This window comes from Pyxicephalus adspersus, chromosome 7 (genome assembly GCF_032062135.1).
Source record: "Pyxicephalus adspersus chromosome 7, UCB_Pads_2.0, whole genome shotgun sequence".
Classification (NCBI taxonomy): Eukaryota; Metazoa; Chordata; class Amphibia; order Anura; family Pyxicephalidae; genus Pyxicephalus; species Pyxicephalus adspersus.
The window spans coordinates 7,587,796-7,600,788 of record NC_092864.1 but is presented as its reverse complement, the minus strand read 5'-3'; the positions used below and the strand labels follow the sequence as shown (position 1 = coordinate 7,600,788).

General features: G+C 42.3%; 1 protein-coding gene across 1 annotated transcript; it reads right to left on the bottom strand.

Moving 5' to 3' along the window:
- Positions 1-4,853: 4,853 nt before the first annotated feature.
- LOC140335021 (E3 ubiquitin/ISG15 ligase TRIM25-like) lies at positions 4,854-7,790 on the bottom strand. The gene has a single exon (XM_072417366.1). It carries the CDS (start codon positions 7,782-7,784, stop codon positions 6,216-6,218), a length of 1,569 nt encoding a protein of 522 aa, XP_072273467.1. The 5' UTR covers positions 7,785-7,790; the 3' UTR covers positions 4,854-6,215.
- Positions 7,791-12,993: the final 5,203 nt, after the last annotated feature.

The window sequence follows — 12,993 nt, the reverse complement described above, 5'->3', positions numbered from 1 at the left end:
AAACATTTGACAATAAAGTGTATCCAAAAACTGACTTTCTCCAATGAAAACGTAATGAGAAGTTGTCCTCGACTGATGAGGGTACAGAAAGGGATAACGATCACAGTTAGATATAAGATCTTTTCCAAGTGGTGCTAATGACAGGATAAGTTGATATAGGTGCGTCTCCTTCTAATATTCTATAGAGATACCAAATTGTGTGTTGAAAGCTTTTCTGGAGTTGCTGTTTCATGGTCAGGATAAGGATAGCAATAAAGGATAGCAATACTCTCCCAGGTCTTAAGCCATTTCCTTGATCTTTTTATAGGGAAGCCTCAATCCACTTCATATGAAATAAAAATTGTAGTTTAGTTAGGAGTGAATGCATGGTTGGTGGTGTGGATGAAAGCCAGCGATGGATCGTCATCCTACCAAGAGCTGAAATCGTTAGAGCCAGTCGTCTAGTATACTGAGCACCCTCATTACCAATTATGCCCAACACCACCCAATCAAGTCATTATGGAATTATAGTGAGGAGAACTCTCCAACATTAAGTTTTGCAGTGCCCAAGCGTATCCTTAAAGACATGCAAACACTTTTTGATAACTCAAACCCAACAGGGCATGCATACTTTTCCAACACTTCCTAGCTACCTCCCTGCTCCATTGAAGCATTCATCCTGTTGCTTTGTTAGAGTTGGGCTTTCAAAAAAGGGGGAGCATAAAAAACTCCTATATGTGACAGTGCACAGGCCTGAGCACCCAATAACCAAGCCCAAACATTGTCATATGGGCAAAGACTATCGTGTTATCCATCTGGGCAAGCACCATCTAACCCTGGGGCTTACCCGGGTGAACTTTAGCAACCAGGTGTAAGAGAAGAAGGAGCAAGGTGGCTGAAATGTTTTTGCACATTTCTGCAAATTACGCACTTGTATGGGCATCTCAATATGCATTCACTTAGGTACTTCACATACATGGACACACTCATTAGTGGCTATTCCAGGTTTACTATCCTGCTTCCTTTCTCTTCAGCTGTTTGTTTCCCGACCTGATCTTTTACCTTGAAGGCTTTGTGTTGACCCGCCTTGTGCTCCAGCCTGCCATTTGGATTATTTCTCGGCATCACTTGGACCTATGATATCCTGACACTGACCTCAACCTGCTCACCTGACCTGTTCCTGATTACGGCTCTGTACTACATTGCTTGCAAGTTACCAACCTCGGCTATCCATTTGACACTGCTTTTTTTTATTGTCTCTTGCTGATCATTGGCTTTGGATATGGCTTGTCCTGAAAGGTATTCCCAACTCCAGCTTTTGTTCCTGCGTGTCTGCCATTGTTCAGATGCCCATGTAGTGGTTAGTTGACCTTTAATCCTGTACAACCCTGCGGTGCAGACCACACTACTACTGCCATCACTTATGCCCCTCCGGTGCCCATGTGCCACCTGTCACCATCATCAGGTTCACCAGTGCTGGAAAAGCAAGAGAAGCCATCCTCATCATCAGGGGGATCCACTGAGTACATGACCACATGATAAGAGAGATGAAAAGGGGGAAGAGAAGTTAAAAGGTGGGTATGAGCAGTTGTCAGCGTCCTTTTAAATGGCCAAACATTTATAGGTGAATACATTTTCAGAATGTAGACCTATCTATTTTTCCTGATTCATTCCCTCTGCTGGTTGCTCTGGGTAAATATGAACAATAACATAAGGTAGATTCTCAAATATGCATGCTAGATACTTAATATTTTACTAAAGCCTTGGAGAAGCTTTCCATATTTTAAATTTAGCTAGAATTCACAAACCTGAGCTTTGTGTGTATATTGGCCAAGTGTCAGCTATTGCTGTTGGCTCACAGAATCTTCACTCTCCAATATTTTTCTAGAGCTGTGTGAACCATCTGCATTCCTGAACACTGCCTGAGCAGCATTAATGTAAGAAAAACAAGCCGGTGCATTTAGGTTTTGCTGGAGGGTGTCAGACAAAGATTTAGAAATAGCATTTTTTATCTTTTAGAATGTTATGAAGTTGTAATTAAGTTCAGTTTTTATGAAATAATAATAATTAATGTTTAGATGTTTGGTGCTCGTGTGTCCTTTCCTGGACCCTTTGGTTGATCCACTTTTTTAGCCCATTAGAAAGGCCTATCTCAACCTTTTTGTTTAACATAGGGGAACAATTAAAATAGTGTTCAGGTCTTAGGGGACCCCTGCTATAATTTATATATTTTATATATCCAACACTCAATGGTGGTCAATAGGAAGCATTATGTTAACACTGATGGTCATTGGGAAGACTAATACCTTTACAGATATCCAAAATCATCAATGGTGTCATTTTCACTGACCTGGGAGGCACAAATTGCTTATTGGTCAAACAACCCCTAGCAACTTTTTCTTTCTTTTTTCTTTCATTCTTTCTTTCTTGCTTTTCTTTTTTTCTCACTCTTTTGTCTCTTTTTTTCTCATTCTTTCTCTTTCGTTTTTCTTTCTCTCTTTTTCTTTCTCTCTCTCCTTTTCACTGTTTCCTTCTCTATCACTGTCTGTTTCTTTCTCTCCCTCTCTCGCTCTCTTTCTATACTTGCACCTGATCTTTGTGTCTCTCCAGGTTTTGGTTGGAAATACATGCTGGTTCAATTCATGTTACAAGCTAGACTCCAAACTGTGACTGAAGATCTGGATATGCAGTGTGCAGGTGAGGACTATCTTGGAGCAATGACCTGTTGAGTTGTGTTTACCTCTTTGATCCCCTTCTCCCCAATGTCGAGAGATTAAGGCCATGGATTTGTGTTTCCTGCTTAATGCTTAAGGTAATGTAAGGTCTCAAAATCTTTTATTTACTAGTAAACCTAATAAAAAACTCCATGCAGAGCTCACAACACTATCCCATAAATGTGAGCATAGCACTGTCTAGTGTTAGAGAAGAGGTATTATTGAATGGAAAGAGAATGGAACTGTTCAGGTCAGCAAGTAGTGCAAGGCAGCAGAGAAAGTCTTCTGCCATCTGTCACAACGTACCATTGTGTTTTCCTTCATTGTCAAGTCACAGGTTTGGATCACCGTTGACCTGAAGTACAGTTTTGTCCTCAGTTCCTCTCTCGGTATATACCTAAAGCCTAGGGCATTGTTCCAAAGTCCAGAGATTTTACCTGTCATGTGAACTTGGTGGCTATTGTATTTTAATAGCAAAGTAACAATGCAAATTGCTATATACATTTTAGTCTCTCCAGTTTGCTGCAGCCCAGGTCACTAATTTGGTGCTGACAGAGTTTTTATAAAGAATCATAAAATGAGGAACTCCAAAGTTTTGCTGAGCAATGTAGCACAGATCAGGCGCTAGTGAGATATCTGTGCCACAATCAACCACACATTGTAAACACTATGTGTTTTATATGCTTCAATTGTCTTGAGCCCTAAAGAGATACCATAGTCAAGGGAACATGGAGTCTGCCATTGCTGAACTCCTTCTGATACTCATGTTGCATTGCTGCCATGTAGACCCAATGTCTTTAAATCTTTCAGAGTCACCATCACAAACAAACAAGAAGGTCAAGAAAGCCATTGAATTCAGGATTCTTTACCTACAGGCATGTTCCAGGCATGTTACTCAATGTTTGACCTACAGGTATAAGAGGAAGAGTCTACACACCTGAAAGTCAAATATCTTTCTCAACATTTGGCACAAGCAAATAAAATATCAGAATTAGAACAAAAATTATGTTCACCTGTAATGGATCAATTAGAATTAGAAATTACTAAAAACACATTTCCCACTGTAAATAAAGAAATCTTTGTCTTCAGCATAAGAGTTGGAAGTGACCCCATTGGTAAGTAATATTAATGGCTGCAGAAGATGGAGAGGACTTCTACAGGAGACTGTTGGTTCCAGTGATTGCTGTCAAGTTTGGAATTAGGTCTGGGCTTGGATAGGTAGGCTTTGTTGGGGACCATCGTGTAGAATGAGGAATAGCCCAGTGACATGGACAATGGTCACCAAGAAGATGACCATACAGGTCATCTAGAGCAAGGAACCTGGTCGAAATTGCAACTTCTATTCATACACCAATGATTCAGCCTATTTATTTGTTTTGATGACTATTTTCCCCATAGCAGAAAGTAATGAGAAATCTTTAAATTCTCGATTGACACCAGGGTAATAGGTGAGAGAAGATCTTCATGTTCTGTGACAATTTATCAAAATGAGAATTCTATTCTTTGTGGAGACACTTTTTTTTATTTTTATGTTGCCTCTCTATGTCAAGAGATAATTGGAAGCATGGCGGCTCAGTGGTTAGCACTCTGGCACTAGGTTCCAGGTTCCAATTTCAGCCACGACACTATCTGCATGAAGTTTGCATGTTCTCCTTATGTTTGCCTGGGTTTCCTCTGGGTACTCCGGTTTCCTCCCACATTCAGAAAACATGCGGTTAGGTTAATTGACCATAGACTCTGGTAATACTAATGATATATGGCTATGGTAGGGGCATTAGATTGTGAGCCTCTTTGGGTGACAGCTAGTGACATAACTATGGACTTTGAAAAGCGCGGCGTAAAATGTCGGCACTATATAAAAACTAGTTAACAATAATAATGGGAAATCTCCCCAGCAGGTGACAGCCAAAAAAAGGTTTTGCATTTATAATTTTGTCTCATGCAGACAACAGATGCAGTGTACATTGCCTGTGTATTGGGATGGAGGAAGAAGCAGCGCTTGGCTTGCTTTAGATAGGAGCCATAGAGAAGGCAGGATCAGCACCTATTTGTAAGATTTTGCTGAGGGGTAGAGAAAACTGTGAGTTTAGATCTTCCTATAATTATGATAATTTCAGAAAACCATAGTTTTACCTAAGGATTGGCATGGAGACACAGAGATTCTTATATGCTGAAAATGTGTTGTTCTTTTTATTGTTATTAGCTGATGCCATATTACAGATAAAGTAGATTACAGCAATATTTCTATCTTTATGCGAGTTTGATTACTGTCTCAGGATGCATTTGTAACATTGAGAATCACAATACACATTTGATTATAAGGACATAAACCAATACATAACAGAGTTGTATTATATCATAATATGCATAAAGGATTATGTAACTTTAATTGGTAATTGTATTTTCAATGTCAAGTTTTTTTGTCTCCCTCCAACCCCCACCCTCTACTAAACTACAGTAACCCATCTAAATTCCATATATCCACACTAACTAAATCTTTGTGTCCATGGCTCCTTTTCTTGATTTACATCCAGCAGCTCTTGTGCAGGAAAACACCATACACGTATATGGATGGACTAGTCAAATAGCAGATGATCTGTCTAATAACTCATAACAAGGTTATAGAACTTTGCTGTGCAGGTACCACTGGATGTAAGGAAAGGAGGTTTCATGGCCACAGGGATCTCAGTAATGCCCCACACTTGGGGTGGAAAACTGGATGGTTAGCTGTTCTGAGGTACATAGCAAACTGTTGCTATGTATCCAGGAGTGCCAAACCACACCACAAGGTAATGCATTTCCAGGTGTTACACTTGTTGTTGCAGTGTGGTTCTACCTCCAGAGGAGGAAAAGAAACCACATGTCCATATCCATAAATCAGAGCCATGTAGCAATCCACCATAGCCACAGCTGCATGCAAACACAAGATGGTTCCCAATCACTGCTATTTAACTGAATGGGAATGGTTGGGAACAGTTTTGTGCCCGTGTTTGCATTAGGAGTGTGGCAGCCTGCAGCAGGATGCTAGGGTAAACTACAAATCTGATAAGGTCCATTGGAGGGGTAGGGTGGGTTATTTTAGGTCAAGGGAGGAAGATAACAGAATTACTATATCTTGCTTGAAAGTAATGCTTTAAATCCCAATTCCAGCCAACCTAAACATGATACCAGTGATTCCTTCTTCCCTCCAACTTTAAGGGTCCTGTTCAAATCCTCTCCCTAGCGGACAGTCCTAAATGATACAGAAAGGATGAAATGTGGGTGTACTCTATGTACCATTACAATGTTCAGGGAACCATGTTGGCACCGAAGACCTTTGAGGGGCTCCAAGATCATCCTATACTAACAGGATGCCCTCAGCTTTTCAGGTTGAATGATACTAGGACTTCAATCAACCTGGAAGTCTGAGGACATCTTTATGGTTGAAAAGAATTTCTATGGACAGACATTGTCGGAGTGTAGGTGAGTAGTGCAAATAGGGGGAAAAAATTGGGAGAAACTTTTCTAAAAACAAATTTTGCATTAAGGAATGATTTGTATGCAAGAGCCAGGAAATACATAAAAAGCAGCATGGAGAGGTTCTGTAAAGGTGGCTGTGAAGGTGTGCAGATGTCTAATAGGGTCACATAATTCATAGAATGACAAAATCCCAGCCTCATAATCCAAATAGATCCCAATTGCCTCTATTGGAGTTGTTTTTTCTTTGAGTTTATGAATATTATTATGGCACACCCTAAAAAAATTATTTTCATAAAGGCCCCAGGATTTGGCATTGTATCCTATGTAGGATTCTTTGCCCATTTTTTTCCTTTCTATACTATTAAAAACCACCCCTATCAGCCATTTCTTGGCCTGACTCACATCCACCTCCCAGTAGTGTTTCCCAGATGAGAAGCTACGCGTACTTAGCACCTGACGGCATGCAAACCTTTCTGGGCAGTTTGGTCTCTTCTGACCCTTATCAGTATGTAGAGCTGACCGGAGGTCCTCTGATATATTAATGTTAATATGAGCAGTGTTTATATCCAATTGGATGTCAGATTTCTCCATCACTGAGAATTGCTGCTTTATTTTCAGGTCAGTGAGGCTATCAGCGAAGAGTAGAAGTCCCTTGTAAATCATCTGGAAGATTGGTGTCTCGTCCAAGCCACCAGCATCCCTTACATCACTGACGACCTCACATCTCCCAGGGCTAAGTTTATCCATATCCAACTCTTTTTCCAGGAAAGTAAAAGGATCTGTAGTATTGCACAAATCTTCAACTTGACCAATCTTCTTGGATATTTCGTTCTTCTGCATTTCCAGCTGTTGTATCAGCCTGGAGACTGATAAAGAAACCTGCTTCTCCAGCTTGAAGACCTCACACAACACTTTCCACTCAAGAACATCCAGCTGCCTCCTGATGTCTCCAAACATCTCGTTGACTTTCTTAGCGACAGCTGCAGCTTTGTTTTTTTCTTCATTTTTATAGTTTCTTAGATTGCGAATACTTTCATCGGTTTCTTGTACATCAGAGTTTAGTCGCTCTATAAATTTCCTCAGCTCCTCTTTCTTCTTCTCCGTGGCCTCATTCAGAAGCTCCACTTGGTGTCCTTTATGTTGACCCATCAGGCAGCAGGACACACAGACACTGGCCATGTCTCCTAAACAGTAATATTTCAGGATCTCCTTGTGTATGGAGCATTTTCTGTTCTCCAGAGTAACAGAAGGTTCAACCACGACATGGTCAACTAATCGACTGTGTTTGAGTAAATGCCTTTCACAAAAGGATGATTCGCACTGCAGGCACATTTTCACAGCCTGTTCAGGGAGGTCACAGTATGTACACAAGGTCTCAGTCTTTTCCTGGTTGGTAGATTGGAAGCCATCCTCTATATTACACAGCTTCTTACTCTTCTCCAGCACAGGGTGCTCTGTGTGCTCCTCTCTGTACTCCTGACAGGTAATAACTCCACACTTTTCTTGAGTATCGGAAGCAGTCACAATACAGTCCTGGCAAAAGTTGTGTCCACATTTCAATGATACCGGCTCTGTGTAAAGGTTCAGGCAGATGGAAGAGCTCTGCTCTTCTTTCAGAGCAGCAGATGCCATTGTTAGGAGAATAAATAGAAATGAAAGTAATTTTTTTTTTGCAGTAGTTTCTATTCCTGTTTCTTCAGTACAAGGCGTGCCGAGAACTCGCCTAAGGGAGTGCACAGGGTATGTTTCTGTGCAACAGGAATACATAACAGTTCCTGATCAAATAAAAGCACCCAGATTTACAGAATACTGTACATTCTAGCTGTTCCTAGGTGGCTAATTGGTGGTTCCTCTACAGTTCCTAGACAGTTGGCCACCATTCAGCAGACCACGGAGATTTATAATAGGTAGTTGGCAGACTTATGTCAAATTCCCCCAATCACCCATGTTACTCCTCGTTAGGGCCAGGAGCTGTTTGCAGCATTCAGCATGTGGCTGAATACATGTTCAGTAGTAATTGCACTGTTTCACAGGCACTCAAAAACAGCCAATGTGAACAATGTTCTTAAGTTCTTCTTAAGGATATTTTGTGCAAAAGAGATAGCTGAGATTGCAACCGTGTCTTGCTCCAGAGGGAGATGTGGACTTATTGCTGCATGTATGGATTAAAATGATATCTTGAGCAGGGTATGGCTGGTATAGTTAGGGTGGCTCATAGTAAGCAGTGGAGTTTTAATAATGCATAGTATCTGTTAGGAGACAATTATCCAGCCAGCAATCCTTTGCAGTAAGCCACCACAGTTCATGTCGCCCTGTTTTTTCCTTCCAACGGGGTCACTTACAACAGCAAGATCAAGCAATTAGCTATCAGTCCTCTGCTCCACAGTCTGCAGCACCCACAGTTTTCCTTTAGCTGTGAATGGTCTCTCAACATCCCCTGTTCTGAAACAATGTGTAGCTAAAGGGGAATCGGAGTTATGCTGCAGCCAATGAGCAGAGTAGTTCTTGGTCGCAATCCTGCATAGCCATTGGCTGCTTTATTCTGGATTTGCCTTTGCTGAAATCTTTTGTACTGCATTTTCTGTGGGCTCCTTGTCCTCTTTCAGTCCCTCCCCAAATGCCATTCCTTGCACGCAGAAGTCCTGGGGCCAACCGTATGTAGAGACAGCACGAGTAGCTTCCTGTGTCTGAGTGGGTGCCTGCTATAGGCGAAGAGTGGGGTGTTAGATTGGGGGACTGGAGTCTGGTGAGCACTGGTGCTGGACAATGGCCTTACATTACAACAAGCCAAAATATCCCACCACCGCCATAGCTATCTCCCTTCTTCAAGGGGATTCATAGGCATGGGCTTTCAACTTTCTGCAGGGGGACCCAGCCCTCTACTCTGGGGACAAATATTTTTTTCATTGTATGCAGACCCAGACCTGGCTTCAACTGCAGAAACTGAGCCTGTGTGTCACAGGCCAGGGGAAGAATATGCTGCAGTGTTCTGTTGCTGGGCTGTCAGTTGTGACCAAACAGTTTCACCTGGGCCTATCCAATACCAATCATGGCATTTTGGTTAATCATCATTTTGGTTAATCATCCAAAGACTATCCAATTGACCATTAGAACTGATCGCAGACTGAGACCACCAGACCCAGGACCACCAGCCACCTCTGAGTCCAGTCTACTTTCCTCTCTGGTTGACAAGTCTATGCAGTTGGGTTCTTCTAGGCTGTCTGTCGCTGACAGTTCGAGAAGAAGGTCAGATGGTCTCTCTCTGTATTGTGAAAATCTGGTTACCTTATGAGATCCTGTCCACCAAAGTAATCTGGACTCCAGCACCTACATAACCCAAGGACACCTACCTAGACAAGCAGGTATTTCCCCTGTAATCTAATCTTGTTCTGTTACCTGTGGAGATTAAGAATTGCCAGGCTTTTCTGGAGAGTGAAACTGCTGACAATTTCCAGCTCGTTCTCTAGGAAGCGTGTTCCCATAACCTGGTCTATTATGTGTGTTCAGGGGCACCATCAGAAATTTCTGGGCCCCATACTAAATTTTTGGAGCCCTTCCATATCAATAGGTTCCAGCTGATGGTGGTTGTATAGTTCTGATTGGAGTTGGTTATGACTTTGATTGAAGCTATTCATACCTTGGATCGAAATTTGGACTTTTGGACTAAGCAATGTTGACATTGATCTAACAATAGTACTAATACTACAATAGTAATACTGATAGGTGCAGTAAGGCTCAGTCAATCCTGCTGCTAGATATTGACTAGCTTAGAACGCTCTAGATAATGATAACTGAGCCATACTATATTTATAATTGACAGATATAACATGGATCATTAAAAAAATACAAATTTTTAATTCAGTCATATTTCTTTACCACTCCATCAAGATGTGTTTCAAGTCAGAAGTTTTGTGTTCTGAGGACCTCTACTTCCATCATTGCAAGTCAAAGGGGTCTGGGGTAACCAGAAAGCAGCTAGGTGCAATTTTTGGGTTTGGGATAGGAAACAAGGGAGCCAAGTGCAAGTACCGGGTCTGGATTAGCCAGAAAGGGAGACAAGTGCAAATGGAGGGTCAGGCTTCTCTTGCACCTGGCTCCCTTTCTGGCTAACCAGACCCAGCACCTAGCTCCGTATGGCTGGACCAATATGTAGGGTCTATATGTATGGTTTTGGCTAAACACCAAAGAAGCCAAGTGCAAAGTCGGGTCAGGCCCTGTAAGAAGTGGTCCTATGAGTGCAGTGACCCATTGCAACCAGTGAAAATTCATCTGGAATCAGCCTGTGTACCAAATAGGGCCACATGTAGAGGAGAGAAACACTGGTCTATCAGATTTTGCCACCTCTAGTGTTAGAATTAGGCATCCCATAGTGCTACCTTCTTGATGGCTGACCTAATGCCCCTCCTCCCCAGTGCCTAACCTAAGACGCTATCCCTTCAGGGGGCAAAATATGAAATAGGGCAGTGGTGTTAACACACCTTAGGGGATTATAGGGATCACTCATTACCACCAGCTGTAAAACAACCAGCCAGTGACCTCCATCTGCTCCCATCTACCTCACATTCTCCAGTTGCTTGAAATCAGTTCTCCAGCAGGCCAATAATTGGATTCGGTTCTCCTAGTTTTGTATCATAAGTCTTCAGTAACCCCTAGAATTGTGTCATCTTTTTATTGGCCCCTTATATTGTTTCAACATTTTAATGCCCTCCCTTTTTTTATGGTCTTTGTATTATGTCCCAAATGTCCATTGACTGTGTATTGTGACCTCACTTCTAGTGTCCCCATGTTTTGTAAGGAGTGTAACCACTTTTAGGGGTGCAATAGGGTAATCAGTAGAGGAGAGGTTGTGGGGCAATTACAGCTACCCAGTGAACCATTGTCTTGGCAGATATGTCTCTCACTTTCACCATTGTCATATGCAGGTCATACGAGCTGGCCAAACACGGACATTTTACCGGAAGCATCACACTCCATGGCCTTAGACAGTAGTGGGCACCTGGCTTCTGTATTACCCCACTCATTGTACCACTAACACTGTACCAGGTTCTGGGTGTTGTTGAAGAGGCACCATGGGAGTTTCCACCAGCCTGGGACTTTTCCGCATTTTTTTGCTCAGTCTGTGTGTCCCTGTGCTGAGAACGCCTCCTCATTGCCTCGACTGTTTCTGTGTTATCCTTTACAGCTGAGCTGGGCTTACTAGGAAATCCTCTGCAGTTGGGTAGCTCTCCATCATCTCAACAAGCTGGTCTGCAGAGGTCACCCACTTCCAAAATGTCTGCGGGAGAGCTCTCAAGTAACAGTCCATGGTGACTCTCTCCACAATCTGGGGAGCTGTGAGGGTTTCTGGCTGCAGCCATTTCCTCACCAGATTCATCAGGTTATGCATTTGGGAATGGGGTGACCTGTCAGGTTGGTAGGTCTACTTATGTACCTGCTGGACGCGAATAGCAGGAGTGACACCAAGTTGCCCCAAAATCACTACTTTGGACTTGTCATAGCTTGAAGTGCCCTCTGCAGTCAGGTCAAAATATGCTTTTTGGGCATCACTGGTTAGGTAAAAAGTAGAGCAATAACATATTTTTAGAAATATCATCAGAAAACCAGACCAATCTGCCATATTGTATGTAGAAACAAACGACACCCAAAATTCTCCTAACATTTTATGCATTGCCAATTACTAGAGGCTCAAGCTGCAATTTCAAGAGTTGGTCAGCAGATGGCACCAGGGATACAACACAAAGCAAAGTATGCAATCTTTCCTCCCATACTCACCTCTATTACCGCCAGTCAATGATGGCTGCTTCCTAACAAAAAAAAAACTACCCCTGAAAAATAACTGCCAGGGTGCGGATACCAGTAGGTGTGTACAATGACCTAATCCTCAAGACAGTTTCACTTTCACTTTGCGTATGAATGCAGCATGTCGACTACTGCAGCCCTATATCTCTACCTGTACAAACCCCAATATCTCCTGAACAGTATGTCCTACCGATCTGAAATTTTCAGGGTACATAGGGGTCCCTCATAGCTAGCATCCCAAATTTTATCTCCACACTTTTAATTAATTACAAAATATAGGGTTCATAATTATAAAAAATAGTGAAAATTGAACATCAGGGTTGCTGTTTAAAAAGTTAGTGTGTCTAGAAGCCCAAAATTAAACAAATTAGGGACCCCCGGGGCCACTTACATAGCAAGGAGGTGCGACCCCCAAATTTATACAGACCTGTCACAAAACTAGAAAATGCTCATAATAGTGTACACTGTCCCCTTCCCTATTTTCAACCCCAATGTCCCAAGAACAATGCGGTGCAGGTTAACACATTCATAGGTGCAAGTGGGGGATACCTCTGGATGACACCCCCTAAAATTTCATTAATAGGCTATCGCCAAAACAGGTGGAACTCCCCCATAAAAAACTACCCTGTTACACATTGCTGTAGGCCACAAGTATCCCCCACTTGCACCAAAGATTTTGTTCACCTGCACTGCACCGTTCCATGGAAATTGGGCTTCAGGTGATGGAAGCTTCCAGCAATATGTAACATGGTAGTTTTTTTATGGGCAAAGTTCCACCTGTTCTGGTGATGGCCTGTTGATGAAATTTTAGGGGGTGTTAGCCACAGGTTTCCCATACTTGCACCTAAGATTTTGTTCACCTGAACCACACCGTTCCTGGGAAATTGGGCTTCAGGTGATGGAAGCCTACAGCAATGTGTAACATAGTAGTTTTTTTATGGGCGAAGTTCCACCTGTTTTGGCGATGGCCTATTGATTAAACTTAGGGAGTGTTAGCCACAGGTTTCCCATACTTGCACCTCTAATTTTGTTCACCTGCACT